At 35.7% G+C, this 21,813-nt stretch overlaps 1 protein-coding gene across 1 annotated transcript; it reads left to right on the forward strand.

The window, feature by feature from the left end:
- The first annotated feature begins 854 nt into the window (after positions 1-854).
- Positions 855-21,753, forward strand: gas2b (growth arrest-specific 2b). Its single transcript, XM_046839963.1, has 8 exons — positions 855-993; positions 7,048-7,193; positions 9,156-9,265; positions 9,895-10,036; positions 13,260-13,323; positions 14,884-15,376; positions 15,450-15,557; positions 21,075-21,753. Exons 2-8 carry the CDS (start codon positions 7,049-7,051, stop codon positions 21,279-21,281), a joined length of 1,269 nt encoding a protein of 422 aa, XP_046695919.1. The 5' UTR covers positions 855-993; position 7,048; the 3' UTR covers positions 21,282-21,753.
- The last annotated feature ends 60 nt before the right edge of the window (positions 21,754-21,813 follow it).

Below are 21,813 nucleotides of genomic sequence, written 5' to 3' on the forward strand. Positions count from 1 at the left end.
GCAAACAAAATATCATTAAATATCACAGAATTAGTTTTATATTTTAGATTGTGCAAAATAGCTACATTTAGCTTTGGTGACAGCTTTGCACGCTCTTGGTATTTTCTCATCTTGAAGGATTTCCCAGAGCTGTTAAGTACTTTTTGGCTGCTTTACCTTCTCTCTCAAACCATCTCATTTGGATTTAGATTAGGTGATTGTGGAGGCAAGGTCATCTGATGCAGCACTCTATCCCTCTCCTTCTTGAACATTAAACTCTTACTTGACCTAGGGGTGTGTTTGGGGTCATCGGAAAACAAATTGTGCAAACCAGCTGGGAAGGCATGACGCTGCGAAATGTTGTGGTAGCCATGCTGGTTATGTGTGCCCTCAATATTTGATTAAATGAGAAAGGGTTTCCACTGATCTAATGTGGTTTCCTAATGTCCATTCCTTGTGTTTCTCAGTTTAAGCGAGTCTTATCTACTGGTTCTTCTTCCAAAGTAATGGTTCCTTTGCTGCAATTCAACTAAAGGCCTGACTAACACAGTCTTCTTTGAACATTAGATGAAATATGTCTGCCAGTTGAACTCTAAGTAGCATTTATGTGTATAATATTATTTATATATCCAGACAGCAAGACAGATTTCCAACTGAACAACTTTTATTTCTATGCTTGAAAATTGTTTTATCTACATGTGAAAAGTTTAGGTGATATTGGCCTGGATTTTAATCGTATCTGTAACAAAAAAAAAAGAAAAAAGTAAAGAACGCACTCGTTCTCAAAGCGTCGGATTGTGGCTGCGTTCCAAACCGCAACCTACTTACTACGTAGTATCCTGTAAAAACAGCAGGCCATATGCACGTTTGGGACGGAGGCAGTGAGATTTGGTTGAGAGACGCGCTGCTGAATCAGCGAGCTTCTTCCAGCTGTGTAAAGTGAAACCTGGACACGGACGGTGTGTAAAGCAACCTGGCTGGAGTTGAGAAGAAGCTGAGGAGAACTCTTTCAAAGTAAGTCTTTTACTGCTGATCTTCAGGTTCTTTCTAACTTCCTGATGACTTGTGTATAGTTCAGGGTCTTATTTAAATACATTCACATTTTATGCATAACAATTATTTGGCATGGACAAAAGGTGACCATCTCTTGTTGGACACAATATTATCTTGATGGATACAATACAGACCACAAGGGCACGTATATAAAGATATTATATTTGTGCAGATATGCATATATGTAGTGCAAAAAATTGACTGCATTTTAAATTGCAGTCTAGATATACAGCATAAGTGCAAAGTTTGCATACCCTTAGGGCAAAAGGAGGAAGACTAAATTATAGAACATAAAAAATAAGACATTTACGGTACAACATGTTCCTTATTTGTCAGATTTATATATGAAAGTAATGCTGTATATTAATATTGAAAATACAATGAGTATATCAATCTGCCCTTTGCTTCCAGCCTTTTTAATAAAGATATTATCAATGTTGTTATCATCAAATAATATCGTCAGAGTTGCTGGAGAAAACAACAATTTCTGTTCTTGAATTCTTGTGATCATATATTGGTTGTGTTAGCATAATCATTATCATAATTTACATAGAACAGATAATTTCTATCTATCTATCTATCTATCTATCTATCTATCTATCTATCTATCTATCTATCTATCTATCTATAATCCATCCCAACACACTCACACAAATCACTTTATTTACAACACCTGTACTCACTGCTGAAATCATCTAATCATCCAACCATGTCACAGCACTGCAATGCAAAAAATAAATCAGAATGGAGATATCTTCTCAGTGAATTTTGTTATAATAATAGTTGGTTGCCTGATTGGCCAGTTTTGTATTTCTACTCAAACTCCTGGGGTCTCCTAGGAATTCTACATACAAGAGTTTAACCTGAATGTTGCAGTAAAGGAAAAAAAAGCATCCAGAGCAGAGAGGCCAACAGAGAAAGGCTTTACTAATTTGAGGTGATGGAAACACTATATTAACTTATATAAACACTCTGTACAATTGTGGAACAGAAAAGGATTTTAGAATGCACAACACGTTAAAACTGTCTGCCTGGATGGCAGATGGGATGCAACAACAGAAGACCATGCTGGGTTTCATTCCTGTCAGCCAAGAGGAGACAGCTGAGGCCACAATGGGCACAGGCGAAGCCAAACTTCATTTTGATATTTGATGCGAACATTGCATGAATCTCTTGACCTGTCAGCATGATTTTCTGCACTACGCTGCAGCCACATGATTGGGTAATTAGATAAGTGCTCATATACTCAAATAATTATTCCTTAGTAAATAGAGAAATAAGTCTTTGTATTCATTGCTACTTCTTTTCGAGTCTTTTCTTCAAATCTGAACTTTGATTGATTAAAGAGGTCAACCAGACATTACACATTCAGCACAGTGCTTGCATTGGTTAAATGGTTTTTACATTTGGTACAGTATTTTATTTAATTGAATTTGTATAAAAGTTTTGATCAATGGCATTATTTTGAAATCATAAAGATATATATGAAACTGGTACTGAACATGATGTATGCAGCCACAAGCTGAAATTCTAGTTTAAAAATGAGAGATTAAATATTACATTACCGATTTAATAATCTCATGCTAGATCTGATTTCTTTATCCCGTCTCAGTTTTCCTGCTCTGAAACGATGAGCTCACAGTGTTATAGTTTCACGCACACTATTTTGTTGTCAAAGGCAGTACTGTCATTATTTATGTCTGTGATACCACAGACACAATGTAGAAGAAATTGATCTGATACTGAACAGGTTGGTGTATTTGATACTGAGACAATTTGTGTTATACAGGGATTTGCCCTGGAGGGTTTTATGTTGTCCTTTGGAGATGGTTTTCTTTTTAAAAACAGTCCATGAAATATTGTATATTACAAATAAATCACAATTTTTCTACTCTTTCAAATGTTCAGAATAACTGATTCCGCCGATTTGGGAACAGTTTATATTCCTTCAGATCTTTGAATGCAGCCAAATGAGACCACACTTCAGTCACATTAATTGGTGCCAGGAGAAGTTAACCAACGTTTCCTCCAACTGACTATAAAACAGCGGCCTTCCTTAGCAGTACTCAGAAGTGCTCTAAAACCAAGTCACCGCCCTCCCCAAACTTACTTCAGTTAAAAAACTTATTCTATGCAAAGTTAGAAAAAATTACTTCGAATAAATAAGTTCACAGGACTCACAGAAAACTTCAAGTAAGCTAGACAGGCACACAGTGGGAATGATCTGAGAGTTTTTGGTATCGATCTTGAAGTTTTTTTACATTTGTGGGAGAATCTGCAGCATGAATACAGCTGGAGTTTCATTGCACACAAGAGAAAATAGTCACAAGAGGTAGTTTTTTATTTCATGCATGAAGTTTGGTACAGGGATTCTTAGCCTCCATGCTAGAGATCTGTTTGTCTACACTGGACACAAGAGGCTAAACAAAAGCTGCTCAGGTGTGTTAGGAGGTCTCATACGTTTAGATTGTTCAAGACAAAGAGTCATCAGGATTGTCAATTCTCAGTCAATTCTTCTTTAGTGTGATTGGTCAGAAGGTTTTGATCATTTTGCACATTATCTATTCATGGGCTTTGTTTAAATACATAATCATTTCTACAGTAACAGTTAATTTCACAGCAACATGCTATATACAGTATGTCGATTCTCCACTTAATCTAAAACCAACATTATGTATAGAAGAATAGATTACAAAAATCCTGCCCTGTATCAAAACTTTGTTTAGGACAGTCATACGGAGCCTCCACTGTCAGAACTTTGCAATAAAGGTAAAGTTTAATTACTCAGGGAAATCGTCAGGTTCAGAAGTTTGTACTTCTTGGTTAGTTTGTAGTTTTTTGATTTCATGACAAACTGAATTTATGTCCTATTAAATCCTAGAGAGGGATTATAAAGACATTTTCTGTTAATAGCTGCTGTATCAGAAGTGATAACTGAGATGTATTTGTTCCGAAATTACATAGGTAAGTTATTGCATAGGTATAAGAGGAAAGAAACACTTCAGAATCATCAACCATCTTTAATAACCTCTTGTGATCAGATTTTCCAAACCCTAGGCTCATTATTTAGATAACTGGATGTACTTTTAGATGCATTACCATTCACATTGCAAATATTATATAACCACGACACCCTCAGGAAGTGGTTTTTGTGACAGAATCACATTTACACCTATAATACCAGGTGTGAACAAGGCCTATGTGTTTACCAGAGAAATATAGATAAAGATATAGATATAGTCGTCCATTATGCTGTACATAATGTGTATTACATAGCCCTTTCACCTATAATGGGTACAGTAAAACAGCTTGAGTGCAGATCTTTTTCAGATTTTTTTGCTGTTGTTGGATCAGTGTGTGCTGCCCTAAATTTCTGGACATTATGAGAGCTGTATAGTTTGCTTGCCCCTACATGTGCTTAATATGTTTTTACATATGTGTAGGCGTGTTTGTGTAAAACACAGAGGCTCTTTATGTGTGTTGGTTGGGTTAAAGACCTCTGTCTGCACTCTTGTTCATGCTGAGCTAGGCATCAGTTTAGGTGTGAATGTAGCACCTGTATGTTGTATTGCTACTGTGTGCACTTCCCATGCCCTACTGAGTGGCCACAGTTTGACATAGACACATGTCAGATTCATCTCCTTTTGATCTTCAACTACTTGAATCTGTTTTTGTGTTTTTGTCTTTCTGTCAGAGCTGGTGATTTCTTTTAAATGCATGTAAAAAGCCGTGGTGGAAGCGGTGTGGAATTTCCTCATTAATTCCCTTTTTTATACATTTTTTAAAATAAGTTCAACTAAATGTATACTCCAGCTCTGTTAAATTCCCACATGAAGTGGTCATATTGCTTAATTATTGTCACCATCTTTAACAGTACAAAGCCACAAGACAAATCTCTGGTTTATAATAATGCACTTCATTTTGCATGTAATAATAACTTATTCAAAAGGTGTGTCATTTGATATAAGGCCAATAATAAACGGATTTAAAAACTTTTTTATGAAGTAAAAAAGTCTAATAATCGATATGAAAAATTTATCTATAAAAAGTCTCCAGTGACATGCTTTTTTTTACTTTCTTTCTGTTACTAGAAGAAAACTAATAGGAACTTTGTATTATCTCTGTAATATGACAAGCTGTAAAAACTTAAGACATTAGTGTAGTCCACAACATAAAGTGTACCTTTAAGCAAGTAAAAGCTACATTGTGCTAAAAAATGTTTAATTCTTGGCAAATTGCAGTGCAGGAATAAGAGGAATAAAACACTCTGATCATCCTATTGTAAGATAAATGACTGACTTTTCTACCTTAATTTATTCCTTACTAACTGCTTTATATGGATATTTCTGTATTATATATCTGGGAAAAGTTATCAAAGTTGTGATAAATATAAAAAAAAATTGTCTAAGATCAAAAGATTTTATTTTATATTCTTTTTAAATACAAAATAATTTATTTCTAATCACTTGTGATAAAAGATAACAGTTACAGATATTTTTGTGCCAACATTACAAGGTATTTTCTTTATCCGCAGTGCCTTACAATGAATGTGGTGAGATCCAATGCTTCAAAATCTGTCTGTATCTGTGTAAATCTTATTGCTTTAAGTATGCCTCTATTTACATAGCCATGTAATCCTCCTGTATATCCCCCTGTAGATCCTGTAGATAAGAAAGTGAATTTATTTTGTTTAACATTTCCAAATGCCCAGGTCATTAGACTCCCATTACAGGTTGAGAGGTTCAGCACATCTCCTTGATGTCGCACCCATCATGAGGGTGTTTGTTCACTCCCTGTGTTTTTTTGTGTTCATACATCTCAACGTCTGTGTCCTCTCCTCACTGCAGCTCCTAATCTACAGGGTTTAAGAAAATAAACGGGGGCTTGTTTTTTGCCGTCATTCCTAGCTGCTCCTGTTTGGATCTCACACATCTGCCCCGCAGGTGTCTGCTTTCCTTTCCCTGCCCCAAGGAAAGCAGCACATTTACAGGAAATGATTTGCTACATGCAGACCCCCATAATGAATTGTTGTTGGAGTGAGGGAGAAATTATTGAAAGCAGTAGGCGTCAGTTGATAGAAACTGACTTAGGTCTTAGCCAGTAATTACTTTTTTAAGCACAGCACTCAAAGCAGGTATTTGGTTATATATTTTTTAAGTTTGTTAAATGTTTTAATGCAGAAAAAAGGGTGCTGCACGTGTCCTGTTACTGCTTAAAAGTTATCAGATTGATCCAACACTTATATTTAAGCACTTTAAAATGTCCCTGTTTTACATATCTCTAATCCTCGATTCTGATGAATGATAGAAATCACAGATTTTTATATCTTGCCAGTCTGAACCATACAGTAGTACATCATTCCAGGTTCTCTAGTAGTTCTGGCTCATTAGATGTGGTATAAACCGAAGTGTGGACAGTATCCCACTGCATAAGGCACAGACATATGACCAGCATGTGTCCTTTCCCAAGCCAAAAATAAGTTCCATTCAAATTCTTTTTTTGTCGTATGCTGTACTCTTATCAGTTTTTCTTACGTTAAATTGTACTGAATCTGTTGGATCTGCTAGCTTCATATAAGCACTATAAATAGCCTATAGCTCTCTAAATAAATACACTACATTTTTATTGGGAAAGTAGTAATGTAGTTACAGCAAACAGTGAAAGAATGGGATTCAGTGTGAATGTTTTATATTATCATCAAGTATCTTTGAAAGTTCCTAATATTCAATACTTTATAAAAAACCCACAATATTAAAATACTATAAATAAAAATAATATCTATAAAAAAATACAAGCAAATATTTTTCTAAAATTGTGTTAAATCTTAGAAATTTTGCATATTGCATATTAATATTACATATAATATTTAATATTTACTATAAGTTTTTCTCTTAGTTTAGTTACTGATCACACTATTATCTCTGCTAGAATGCTAGTAGACTTGAATCTTCGAATCCTTCTAAACATTATCATGTGTATTAAATCAAGACTTGGCCTGTGTGGGTTGTGTTTCAGCATGTTCGGGCAGTTCAGTGTCCGTCGGGAGCGTGTTCCTGACCTCTCCTGCCTGCATCAGTACAGCGAGTGGCTGGCCAGCAGGCATGAAGCCAGTCTACTTCCCATGAAGGAAGACCTTGCTCTGTGGCTCAACACTATTCTGGGTAAGGTGGTTAGATACTGGCTTTATGATGGGAATATTTTAATAAAAACCTCTTAAAATATGTGCATGCAAGATGACTTAAATGACTAAAAACTTTAGTTAAAGGCACAGTCAGCAGTTTTAATGGATGTTTTCTGAGGTTGCTTTGAAACACAAAACTCAAGCAAATAAAGCTCCTCCCTTTACTGTTTCCGTGTTTAAACTAGACTGTCTGGATACAAGGTAGGGTGGGATTTGAATGGACAGGAAATGTAATTGACAGGAAAGTAAAGACTGGATGTTGGTGGTCTTTTTGTTTACTTGTTCCTCTGTGTAAATGTTACTGACAGCTGAAATATTATTATAAAAAAATGGGAGGTTAAACGGGAACTTATACTGTTTTAAAACTGAACAAAAAACAAGCCACTAGATATGGATGATCTGAAATGGTGGCCAGTATCCAACATTTTTAGACAAATAGTATTACCCAAAATTACCTTAATTTCCCTGCATGTACTATCAATGCAAGAATGATTTACAGGAATTTTTTACGCTGATTTGTCACTGCTTGTCATATTACTTTGACATGGGACGACAGCTGTAAGATTAAGGAATTCAAAGAATAAGATTAAGCCCAGAGAGTTTCAGAAAATCCTGTCTGTCATTTTGCATACAGACTATAAGTCTTATTTCCATATTAGCTTATTCAAACTCTCCAGGCCTCGTTGTAGATGCAAACAAACAACCAGCTCTGCCTTCTTTTACCACATACACGTCTACACTAACTCATTTTTCTGGCACACACTTTCTTTTCCGGGATGATTTTATAGTGCTGGTATGGCTGTGTGGGTACAGCTGACTGCAGGAGGGCACTTAGTTTCCTTACCAACATCTTCTTTCTCTGCGGGGAAGTAGTTAATGACCATCCACGTCATTCTGTACACCGGCGTCTGTTCACATGGTGGTTTTGTTGTGGTTTGCCTTCTTTGATGCCTCCTAGGCACCTCCTCTTTATCCTTCACCAACAACTTTGTTTTTGATGCCTAATTCCTGTGCGTGTACACATAACACCCAGGCCCTAGAATGCATCTGCATGTCCATGAGAAGTTGAAGGTCAGGGGGTGACAGTTCCTGTCTACGTACTTAGAGGATGTTTTTAAACACTTCTGAGTGTTTTTGTTAACACCACAAACACAATGTGCAGACTACTTTCTCTGTAATCGGAAAAAAAATACAGATGAAAACGAGCAAAAAAGAATACATAAAAACTAGCGCTGTCATTTGATTTAAATATTTAATCATGATTAATCGCATCTTTTCACGTTTTTAATATACGTTAATCAACATGAACATGGACAAAATAAATGTTTTTAAGATAATTATGGTGTTTTAAATTGTGTAAATCATCAGGGCACAGTTTACAGTATAAGTTACAGTTTATCTTGTTAACATCCCCCATTTGTAGATACACCATGGTAACATTCATTTCATGCACCAGAATATGAATAAGGTCAGAAGACCAAGTTTGTGAATTTATTCTGATGTAAATTTGGGGTTAAGGCCAAAATATAAAATTACTTATCACAGTTCTTGATGTTGTAAATGTTCAATATGGCGAGCTGTACAACAGCTCTAGTGTTCCAGCATTTTTTTTTTCTTCGTCAGTGAATGTTTGTTTTATTTTGCGTTGAAATGTCCAAATGAAGATTGTAGATAAAAGGGATATTTTAAAAATTACCTCAAAGGGAACATGCTGCTTCCTTTTAATTTAAAGGGTGATAATTGTAGTTGTTCCTACTTTTATCACATATTACATTGTTTTGAAGAAGCTCTTTGGAATGTTTTAGTGTGAATAATTTGGTTTCAAACAGCTGTGTTTTGAGTTTAAACCTAATGTCATTTTATCAAGCTTTTACAATGTAATGCTAATTCCAAAGCACCATTGGTAAGCAGTTTCTAAAGCCATATCTGTTTAAATATTTAGGAATTAATATAACAGCAGAGAACTTCATGGACATGCTGGACACCGGAGTTGTGCTCTGCCAGCTGGCTGAAGAGTTACAGAAGAGGATGATTCTGGCTAGTAATGGCAAGGTGCTCACACACATATCTTGACCCTAAAATGCAGCTCAGTCAACAACAGAGTAACTACATTTGTTTCTAGAAGGACTCAGATTAATGCTAATTAGGGTGCATTAAATAATGTGGCTTTTGCTGTCTGTTGAGCATGGCTTCTTTTATGTTACCACAGAAAACAACTGAAATACTGAGCTATATCTATGATCAATCTCAGATGTTGGCAATATAAACAGGTTTAATTGAGAATAACCACACCTTGAACATGCTTATGGCAGTTATTCATTGATTTTCTTGACTGTAGAATATTGACTGAACACATCATCAAGTATTAAGAGAAGACAAAAAAGTTCTTGGCTGGATCTCCAATCTTATGAGCCATCTGTGCTTCGTTTGCTGTGTTCCCGCTTTTCTTTTAATCAACTGCTGAGTGCTAAGAAAAAAAAATTATAATGAAGCTGAATCCGTTGAACTTCCTTTTGGATGTGCTATGTATAACATTCAAAGAGGATTTCAGTCAGATCTTTTTCTGTTTATATTTTATTACACTTATTAGATTATTGTATAGATTATTGTTGTTATTAATAACATATAATAATTATTATAATTAAAATTAACAATTAGCTTGTTTGCTGTGTGATTTACAGCCTTTCATCCGGCGTGTGATTCATTGGAGGGCTGATGCAGCTCCTGGTTCATTTTTTGCCAGAGACAACACGGCTAACTTTCTGTACTGGTGCAGTAAAATTGGCATAGACTCATCCCATCTTTTTGAGTCTGAAGATCTGGGTATGTATTTTTGAGATGTTTGAGAATTTTCGATTGATTTAGAAATATACAAATATTCATTCATGGGTCTTCGATTGCATCCAAGATTACCTTGGATATGTAAATGTTTATAGAAATTTGGTTTCTGTTCTATCAGTTTATAGCTTGAGTGGTTTAAAGACAAAAATCTAACATGCTGAGTTAGCTAAGAGATGTGTGGTGATAATTTTGTTTTTTTAGATATCAGCAAAAAACTAATATTACACACCAAATAAAATAATAAATAATCAACATATTGTAGTGCAAATAATTGGATTAAGATATAAAAAACTGCAAGGAAGCACACTAGCACAGTATATACATTCTCAGTTTGGGTTATTTTATGTGTCCTCTTTCTGTGTATGTTCATCCTTGTGAGATTCCTCAGAGTTCAATTCAATTAATTTCAATTTAGTTTCATTTGCAGAGCTTTTTACAATAGACATTGTCACAAAGTAGTTTTACAGAGATTAATAGATTATAAAAATGTTATTTATATGTTAGTATAATACTAAGGTAGTAATACTCCCTGAGGTGATGTAAGGAAGAAACCTTGAGAGGAATCAGACTCAAAAAGGAACCCATTCTCATTCGGGTGACACCTAATGTATGTTCATTGTTGAGGTGTGCTGTTCAGTGATAGGAGTTGACCCACATTGAATTGCTAAATTGTCCTTATGTGTGATTTACAGTACAGTGTGCATATGTGTGCATGGTTGCCCTGTGATCAACTACTGTGTATTCCTTCTTTACACGCAATATTTAATATATATAATGTATAGTACAGTATGGCATTCTTGTCAGCAATAATTAAAGTAGATAAAAATCTTAAAAAAAAAAAAAAAAATTTGATAAATGTATGCTGATATGTTCATAAGAGGAAATATCATTTATACAAGCCAAATGAAATGAATCACTGAGTTGTAGTGACAAAAGCAAAACCTGGCAAGTATCACATTGATGCCAGTGAATGTTGTACAGTTCCAGCATAAACAATATGAATTTATGGTAATGTGTGACGACTCATTTTCACAACAAGACTCTGTCGGGACCAACCCACTCTTCATACTCATCTCACACTGCTAGTTCCGTTTTGCTGTATGTCTTCTTTTTTTCTCTAGCATGCATATTGTTCTGTCACAAAAAAAATCACATAAATAATATATTTTGTTAATGGTTTGGCTCTGATGATGTTGTTAAACCGGAGGCACTGGCGTGAAGACAGAACACCCGCTCCTCCATCCCCTGCCTCTTGGCTTCTCTTTCACTGTCTCTTTTTTTTAAACTCTTCATTTATTTCTCTGTCTCACTTTCCTCATATAAGCTCCACTGGGAATAGAGCTGAATGGCAGTTCAGTATCAGCAGGGTTTCTCCTGACCCTTTTGGACATGTTCTCTTGAAAATAGAGTGGAAAAAACGAAAACAAAGAAAAATGAGAACAATATGATAGAAACGAGAAGAAAGGAGAATGAAAAGCACAGGATACAAGGACGGAAAGGATTTTATGCATAAGAGAAAAAGATTTCACTCCTTCAATTCACTGTTTATAAATGATAAATAAAGAAAGACCTTGTTTGGAAAAGACACATAGAAAAATCCCGGCACATGTTCCACCTCTATTGAGAGTTTTTCCAAAAAAAAACAAAAACAAAAAAAAAAGACCTATGGATAATGCTATAATAAGAAAACAGATGTTAAACAATAAATGTTTTTCATTTTAATTCTAAGCAATGCATAAAACCTGATACAATAGATTTTTTTTTTTACAGAATAGAGTTCATTCTGCATGAGTCATCTTTCCCTGAAATAGATAAATACCATGTTACTTAAATAGATAATACTATGTTTGTTTTGTATGTGGGCTACAATGCCTCAAAAGTGAATCATATAACAAAGTGTATCCATCTTTTTTCATTAGCACAAACTATTGAGAAAGTGTGCTTCAGTCAGTTCCCAGCTTTCACATATTTATCAAAGAGTGTATGTATTTGGAGAATTGGCAAGGCACAAGTTGTTCCTTATCTTCATTTTGAAAACATGTGGTTGGTATTGTCATTTCTTTATCTTCTTATTGTAGCTTGTTATTCTATCTTGTTTTTATCCTAAGTTAAAGACACTCTCTGTGATCATTATCTTTACATTTAAAAGGAGCTACTAACCATATAGACTGTATAAGACTGCAGAACGACATTTACTTATAATCTTATACGCCAGTGCTCATGTTAGTTCTCACTCTCCAGTGTTCTGTATTGTTGAAAGATTTATGATCACACTCTTGATGTCACCCAAATGAGGATGGGTTCCCCTTTTGAGTCTGGTTCCTCTCAAGGTTTCTTCCTCATTACATCTAAGGGAGTTTTTCCTTGCCACAGTCACCATGGCTGCTCATCAAGGAAAAATGCACACCATTTACCTGTTGATTTCTTTAAAGCTGCTTTGATACTATGTCTGTTGTGAAAAGCGCTATAGAAATAAACTTGACTTGACTTGACTTGACTTGACTTGACTTAAAAAAATGTGTTCTTATATACAGCACTGCTGAATTCTGGAAACTGTTTGGGTGGGCGGTTTTGATTAGGTTTCTTAAACAGCAGCTCTAAGAGTAGTTCTATTTCTAATTCACAGGTTTATATTAATTTGCTAATTCTTATATCGACTACTGATATAATGATGTTGTGAGAGGCGTTTATTTAGTAATTATAGAAGTTTCTAGGGAGCTTCCAGTTTTTGTGCTTTTTAATATCCAGTGATAAAGCTGTCATTTTAAGTTTTCCCACAGGAGAAAGTTTTGTTGGAAAAAACCAGATGGTAATAATGAGAACAACTATTTGTAACTGTTAAAACTTAGAAAGTAACTTTGGCGGATAATCCACAACATTAAATATAGATTAAACTGATTTTAAAAAGTATGGCATTTTATTTTTAATAAAGATAACTAAAGAATATTTAGTCGTATAAAAGAGGAATAGACTGATTTGCTGTATTGTAAGATAATTGACTATCTCAGTCTTCACAGCATGCTCCTGTCTTTAAACAATGTTGTGTTGCTTATTAATTCATTCAGCATACTGACTAATGATTATTTCTTTTAAACCTCCAAAGGAACAACATTTTTTTTATGTTGTTGAATATTAAACTTTTTAACCCATTCATCCTCTAAGCCAAAATGTTAGTCATTAATATGTAGTTTGTGTGCTCGTTTAGTACTGCGAAGGCATCCACGTGATGTGTGCCTGTGCCTCATGCAGCTTGGGAGAGTTGTCTCAAAGTAAGAACTCATTGTTTTCTCATTGTTTCATACCTGATTACGAAATTGTGTTTTTAAGGTATGTCAGATAAGCACTCTTTTTTAACAAAGCAAAAAAAGCAAAAAGCATTTGGTTTCTACGTTTCACTAAATTAATCCATTTGAGCTCAATTTGGATTTATACACTGCATTCAAATAGTATTCAAGTCCCCTTCACTTTTTTTAAAATCGCAAATTAATTTTTTTTTTCTCATTAATAAGAAAAAACTGAAACATCAAATATACATAAGTATTCAGACCCTTTGCTCAGTAATTGGTTACAGCAATAACAGCTTCGAGTCTCTTTTGGGTATTCTGCAACAAGCTTTGCACACCTGGATTCATGGCAAATCCTCTCAAGCTGGGTCATGTTGGATGGAGATCGTTGGTGGACAGGTACTTTCAGGTCTCTCCGGATATATTAAATAGGGTTCAGATCAGGGCTCTGGCTGGGCCACACTAGGACATTCACAGAGTTGTCCCTAAGCCATGCCTTTGTTATCTTGGCTGTATGCTTAGGGTTAATAGGTTAATAGGTGAACCTGTGTCACAGTCTGAGGTCCTGACTAGCGTTAAAAAATGTACTAAAGCCCTTTTCCCCCGATTGCTCAGTTTGGCCAATTGACCATCACTTGAAAGATCCCTGGTTTTGAAATACTTCTTCCATTTAATAATTATAGAGCCCACTGTGCTCTTTATATCTTCAATGCAGCAGAAATTATTTGTAGAATTCCAAAGCTTTTTGAAGATAGATCTGTGCCTTGCAACAATTCTATTTTTGAGCTCTGCAGATAGTTTCTTTGACTTGGTTTTTGCTTTAATATACATTGTCAGCTGTGGGGCCTTCTATAGAGAGGTGTGTGCCCTTCCAAATCATGTCCAATCCATTGAATTTACCACAGGCGCACTACAATCAAGGTGTAGAAACATCAAAGCAATGATCAAGAGAATTGGGAAGCACCTGTTAAACATTTCAAGTGTTGTCACAAAAGGTTACAAAAATTCTGGTTTTACTTTGTAATTATGTGCTGCTCAGTATCAGGCTGCAACGTAACAAAAAGGACAATAGTGAACAGGGTCTAAATACTTTTCAAATAAACTGTATGTGCAATACATATATGCAAATGCTGGTTCTTTTTGTTACAGACGTACATAGGTTAAAGTTTAAATCTATTAATCCAGTCTGATTGAAAAGGATTTTGAAAAATAATTTTTTATTCTTAATGTTTACTTAAAAAGGGAAAAAAAGCTAAAATATTAATAAGAATAATAATGTTTCTTTTTATTTAGACTGCTGATTAATCCTAAGGCCAGGGTTACAATAAGTTTGTATTAAAGTTAAGATATGGTTAAAGTTTTAGTGGTGCAGTGTAATGCGCGTTAAGATTAGCTTTGAACTCTAGTAGCGGGCTGTTAAATAAAAAATTATTTAGTTCGAAGAACACCAGAAACTATAACCTAAAATCCTAAGTATCTATAAATATATAAAAAATAGTAAATATAAAAATATGTGTCACTCATTAAAAAAATCATTTTTCACAGGTATGGTATCGATCCACCTGGTCTGGTCAAACTGGAAAAAGAGATTGAGAAAGAAGAATTAGGGTCCTTATCCCCATCCATGTTTTTTTCTTCACCATTACCCTCTCCCTCCCTTTTCTTTCCACCTGTTCCATCACCACCTCCTTCTCCTCCTCCTTTTCCTTTTCCTACCTCCATCTCTCCATCCACACCACCTTCCTCTCCACCTCGATCTCCTCCAACAGACTCCACCTCTATCCTAGTTTCACCACCTGAACCTGAGCCTGAACCCGAACCCGAACCCGAACCTGAACCTGAACCTGAACCTGAACCCGAACCCGAACCCGAACCTCAGTGGGAACCTGAACCTATGCAGGAGCCTGAACCAAAGTGTATTTCTCCCAATCCACAGTCATCAGTTCAAACACCCACATCCACTCCCACCTCACGTCATCTAAGTAAATTAAGTAAATCCAATGGAAAAAACAGCAAAGACAGCCTACTGGATGATATAGTAAGTTAAAATGATTAACATGCACAGTACTGTTTATTAGAATGCTTAGTTCAAAAGTTTCTATCTTGTCTAGGTGAAGCAGATATCAGAAGATCCACCGTGCAGATGTGAAATAAGGTTCTGCATTGAGAAACAGCCCAAAGGCCGCTACCGAATGGGGGATAAAGTACTGTACGTGAGGGTAAGCGTGTCTTGGAGCTTTCATCCTCTCTGCATAAGCACCTTCAGAAAAAATCAATCAGTCAGGGTTGTTTCTCTGCTGCAGACACTACAGCATTGGGCCTCTGAAGGTTATTAAGAAACAAAAAATGTTTTCTGATCAGTATTATACTCAAGCCTTTACTCTGTAAATTGGTATAATAAACCAATTAAAGTGTGAAAGTCGCATTAGGGTTAAGCAAAATTCCAGCCGTTCAAATTAGCTTTTTAATCATAACTAATGCTAGTAATAATAATGTAAGTTAAAGCATTAGCAACATCTTAAATCGTGCTGTTCTTGTTGACAGGTTTCTTTCTTGCCCATTCTTCTTAGATTTTGTTAGTTAGGACCCTGGTTAGGGGGAAAATGTCTGGAATTTATTCAAAGGCAAACACTGATGGGAGCTTGGGTTGCTTGGCAACCTGAAGAAAAGGTTCACACATTTTGAAAGGTAGAGAAAAAAAAAAAAAGATTCGGACTGACCAATAGGTAAAATCAAATGATGAACCATGCAACAGTCTTTTTCTTGTAGCTAAATATTGCAATAATTTACCTAAGGATATAAAAATTTGGACAAATATGGCTAAAAAGGACCTTGGCACTGTTGATAATGCAGCTGATAGCTTTCCTTACTCACTAAAGCCCTTTACAAAATAGTGTTTAAAGAGCACTTCAAGCATTGTCACTTCGGCTAACAGGGGACCTGCTCAAACCATTACATGGTCAATTACACTTATCAGACGACTCTTATTTAACTCACACGATCTCTATGTGCTGCACCAGTGATCAATACGTTAAAAAGCCTGTATACACATACAGCGTGCTCTGTTGTGGACGTCCTTCTATACTGACTTCACACATGGGCTCTATGATTAGCTATTATATTTTATAACCATCTCCTGAAGGTAGAAAAACAAGCTTAACAGCTACTAAAACTGTTAAGTATATGTATGTTTTACGGCATCTAACATGTAAAAATATATAATAATAATTAGGGGCACTGTGTTTTTAGCCTTGCGGGATGAAGTAAGAATGGATAGATGTCTGTTGCATGCCTGCATCAGTATGAGCTGCTGCTCAGCAACCAAAGAAAACTCACATTCTTTAAAGCTACAAAAAGAAAACACTGAATGTCACATTCTGTCTCTTTGCTGTTTTTAATTGTAATTTTTTAAATAGTATTGATTATCCTACATAGATGTAGTCAACTCTACAATTATTGGCACCTACAGGAAATTGAACAATGTTAAATGTAAAAATAATTTATGGTACATGCAATCAACTTGCAATAAAAAAAATGCTAGCATATTTTTTTTTTGAATTTTGCTTTGTGTTGTTTTTAAAACTTTTATGTCGTACTTTTCTTGTACAGGTCAGCCAACAGGCTGTGGCCTTTTTATATCTGTGTTTTCACAAAGTGATACATATTTTAAATGTGCACCTTCACATATAAGAGAACACAAATTAAAAGAAATACATAAATCCTTGTAAAGATCATGTTTGGAAAATATATATATATAAATAAATTATTTGCAATATGGCAGATTTATTTTTTTATATTTTATATAAGTATAATGAAGTTTGCTTAGGTGTATAAAAATACTAATAGTATTACAATAGTATTAAATCAGTTAATTTAAACAAATTATATATTATTAATTATATTGAATAGTAATTAATTAAGTGAAGTAAGTAGTTAAGAATTATTATTAAATATAGATTTTAATATTTGAAATATTTTATACTTTTCATTAATAAAATTTCACCTGTTGCCTTAAGCTATGTTTATTAGACTTATCCATTATTTATCTTTTCACGTAACTGAGTGCTGGCACAGTATATTGTTTTGATGCAGTTTTAGAATATCTTTACATAGGATTTTACAGCTTCATCTCCCTTGACTTTAGGGAACAACACTGTCTATAAAGTAGCTTTATAGTGCCATGCTGTAAAAAGGAACTAGTTTATTGATTTGAGTGCTGAAGTCATTAGCAGTGTGATTACTCAGGGAAGCTTGTTAAATGATGTTGACTTCTAGCAAGTCCTGCCCCCTTCCTTTGTCTTCTGTGGATTTCTCAATCAGTCAAATCCACCAGGGCTCCTGCAAGCTCTGCTTTGGAGAAAAAGCTGTTTTTTTATGTAGCTGAGCCAATTAGCAGGAGATCCAGAGATAAGATGAGAGGAAGCGAGATGGAGAGAAAGAGGTGTACATTTGTGCTCATGGATCCATCAGAAAGCTTTTAATACCATCTCTTATTCTATCTCTCTTTGAATAGGATTGTGTGGGAGATGGATTTGACTTGCTTTTATGATTTCATGAATGAAAAAGACACAAATCCATTAGCTCATTTGAATGGGTATGTTTCAATGAGACACACAGAAAGCAGTGTGCAATACACAGTTAACCGGCATTAAGGAAATGCGACTATTATGGAGCTGTGATGACCGAGTTATAGGACTGATATCCACCTCATTCATGTAAATCAGATAATCAACAAGATTACTGCTAACAGATTGCTAACAGATACACAATCTGAGTCTTGACATCTTCATGATAAATGCTAAATCGATTTATAGCACTGTAATCATGGATAAAAGATTCCTATACGTGAGATATTGTCTTTATAACACCTGCAGTAAAGGAGGTCTTATTATGCTTATTTTACTGCTTTGCTTAAACATTAGTTATGCTTTATTTACTGTCTTTTACACTGTCTATGATTACCTGCTCAGTTCTCAGCAGTGTCTGCATTCACACCCCTTCTCTATGCAAGTGATTAAACAAAAATAGACCCAGAGATAGAGCAGTCTGTGTCCTGATTTAGAACATCTCTACTAGGCTGCATGCAATCCTTGGGGAGATATTCTTCACAATTGACGAATGCTGGCGTTTATGATCCAAGTAACTGCAGTCTGGCATCTAGTGGCTGTGACTTGAACTGCATCTGAAAAGAAGTAGAAGAATAATCACACTGGAATCAGTTTTCACACTGCAGAGTGGATGTGGAAGGGTGGGGGACGAGTGTGTGTAGGGGGATTGTAATGGGGAGTATGTTGGCCCTGAACCAAAGCACTCGTCGTTCAAAATCTTAGTACACATCAATTCAAAACGCTGATCTAAATGTATTCATGGCCGTGGCTGTTGCAGGCACAATGTGTTCGCTTGTACTCCTTGTACTCGCAGAACATTGAAAAAAAGATATTAAAGATTAAAGATACTATGTCAATGCTATTCAATTATTCAATTAAGTTTGAATTATTAAAGCAAATGTCTGTATAAAAGAGAAGCAAAACACAATTTGCTGAAAATAAGAAATGAAATAGAATACAAAAAAAAAGATGTCGAAAACAGGAATTCCCTCATTTCAGATTTAAACAAACTGACAGCCCTGACATGTTAATCAGTTTTAGAGCAGCTGATGCACACAGGACATGTATTAGATGCACCAGACCTGGCATGTGTGTGTGTGTGTGTGTGTGTGTGTGTGTGTGTGTGTGTGTGTGTGTGTGTGTGTGCACGTGTGTGAATCTGCCGATTAGGATGTATAGCAGACCGCTGGGACCTGAAGTGGGAGGGGAACCCTGAAATAAATCTGCTTGTAATACCAGCAGTGGAACAGCTCTTTAATGAACGGGTTATGTCTGATAGGCAGAGGGGAAAGAAGAAGGGTTTGGGGTGGGGTGTATGTGTGTGTGTGTTGAGGGGAGGGGGCTCTGAAAGTCTCTGGGGACTGGGGGTATCTTCTCTTTTTTGCTCTTTTTCTCAACCTTTCATTTCTCCTCTCTGTATCTCCTTTTTTTATTGTTCAACCCCTGTTACCATGGCAGTGCTTGCATTGTGTTAGAGGGTGTTGGATGTTAGTGTATAAAATGTGTAAATTTGGGAAGAAAAAAAGGAGTCCAGGAAAGATCATATTGTAAAGCTTGTCTTTGTTCCTTCCTTCCTTCCTTCCTTCCTTCCTTCCTTCCTTCCTTTCTTTCTTTCTTTCTTTCTTTCTCTCTCTCTCTCTCTCTCTCTCTCTCATATTCTCTCTCTTCTTTGTGTTTGTGTATGTGGTGGATTATTCTTAAGATGGTGCTCAGCTGGCACCATGAGGCAGTGTTTCATTAAACGTAATGAGATTTTGACAGTGCTCGCTCTCCTTCTTTCTTTCCTTCTCTCTCTCTCTCTCTCTCTCTCTCTCTCTCTCTCTCTCTCTCTCTCTCTCGCTCTCTCGCTCTCTCTCGCTCTCTCTCATTTGCCTTTTACTGAAGCATAATGAGATTCAGGCTTTCAATATTTAATCTGCTCCAAAAGAAAGGGGCTTGCTCGAAGGGGCTCATTCTTCACTAAACACAAAATGGATGATTTTGTCAACTGCCAGGGTTACATGACAAAGCAAACAGAACATTCAATGAATGCTCTGCAGAATACAGTGCTTATAGGTGAATCTAGATTGATATAACACATGCCAGGAGTAATATTTGGATATACCTGGATATATTTGGATATAGCTGCTTTGTGACAATATCTTTTGTTAAAACTGTAATTTTCAGAATGGATTTTCACTAATATTGTAATCCAGCAATTGTTAATATGGAGCTCATGAACATTTTTTTTTATTCAGAAATATTTCAACAGGTTTGATGTATTTTTATTATTATTATTATTATTATTATTATTATTATGGTGCCAATAAGTCAGGTAAAATTTAGACTACTACTTCTACCATGTAATTATAACTACTTATACTACTAGAGGATTAAGTGGCTCTGAATTTTTTTTTCCACATTTGGGGGCATATACGGTTCATTCAGAAAGTATTCAAACCCCTTTCATTTTGTTATGTTGCAGCCTGATTCTTATTAATCAACACTCTATAAAAACAAAGTAAAAACACCCTGACAGCAAGATGCTGCCACCATCATGCATTCACCCAGAAACACTGGAGCTCAGTCAGCGTGACCATCGGGTTCTTGGTCACCTCTCTTGCAAAGACCCTTCTCTCCTGATCGCTCAGTTTCACTGGACAAACAGCTCTTGGAAGAGTCCTGGTTGTGACACAGTTTTTTCATTTGAGATATATAGAGGACACTGTGTTCTTGGGAATTTTCTGTGCAGCCTTCAGTGTTGCCTTTCCTAGAATCTGTGCCTTGCAACAATCCTGTCTCTGAGTTTTGCAGGCAGTTCCTTTGACCTCATCGCTTGGTTTTTGGTTTAATATGCATGTCAGCTGTGAGGTTTTCTGTAGAGCGGTGTGTCTTTTTCCAAATCATGTCCAATCAATAAACTTTTCCACAGGTGAACTCCAGTCACAGTGTAGTAACATCTCAGTAATGATCAAGAGAAGTAGGAGGCACCTGAGCTCATTTTCAAGTGTTGTTGCAAAGGGTCTGAATATTTATGTATGACATTTAAATTTTTTTTTTTTTTTTTTACAGAGTTTCTAGAATTCTGTTTCACATATAGGTACACTCGTTTATGGTAAATTCTCTCTCTCTGTCTCTATTTCTTTGCAGATGCTGAATGATAAGCATGCTATGGTACGTGTCGGTGGAGGCTGGGAAACGCTCGGGACTTATTTGCTGAAGCATGACCCATGCAGGTCTTTGCTGAAAACTTGCAAGACCAACAGCAAGTCATTCAGCACCAAGGAGCCTTCAAGGGACAGTTACCTGGTTGTAGGCACTCCTTCACGCCTCAAAAAACAAATGTCACATCCTTGATTTTTGCAGGAAGTAACATACAATCAATCAGCAGTTATACCTTTTTATTGTATTGCTGCCTCTGCTGTATTGTTGGGTTCAGCCAACAAATAAGGCTGAGACATGGATCTGGAATGGAAGCTGAAAGACCAGGTGGCTTTAAGGTGGTTTCAAAGATACAGGATTATAAGTAAGGACTTTATTACATATAATTGATCATTTTTTACCTAAAAGTACAAGGCAGGGTCTCTTTCTCTCTCTCTCTCTCTCTCTCTCTCTCTCTCTCTCTCTCGCACACTGTCAACTGTCAACCGATGCATGTCAGTTCACATTAAGTTTAATTGTAAAAAATGTTTAGACTCAAACTCAGTACAAATATTTTTTCAGTCTTTTGTTTATGTCTAACATCTTGATGAATTTGTAAAATTATGCAATTGAGTGGCAAATCTAATACTAATTTTTAAAGAATTTAATGGCCTCAATATATATTTGCCATATGTATATTTCTTGATGTAAATATAATTATATACTTTCTCTTTTGTTACAAATAAAT

Source organism: Silurus meridionalis, chromosome 26 (assembly GCF_014805685.1).
Source record: "Silurus meridionalis isolate SWU-2019-XX chromosome 26, ASM1480568v1, whole genome shotgun sequence".
NCBI lineage: Eukaryota > Metazoa > Chordata > Actinopteri > Siluriformes > Siluridae > Silurus > Silurus meridionalis.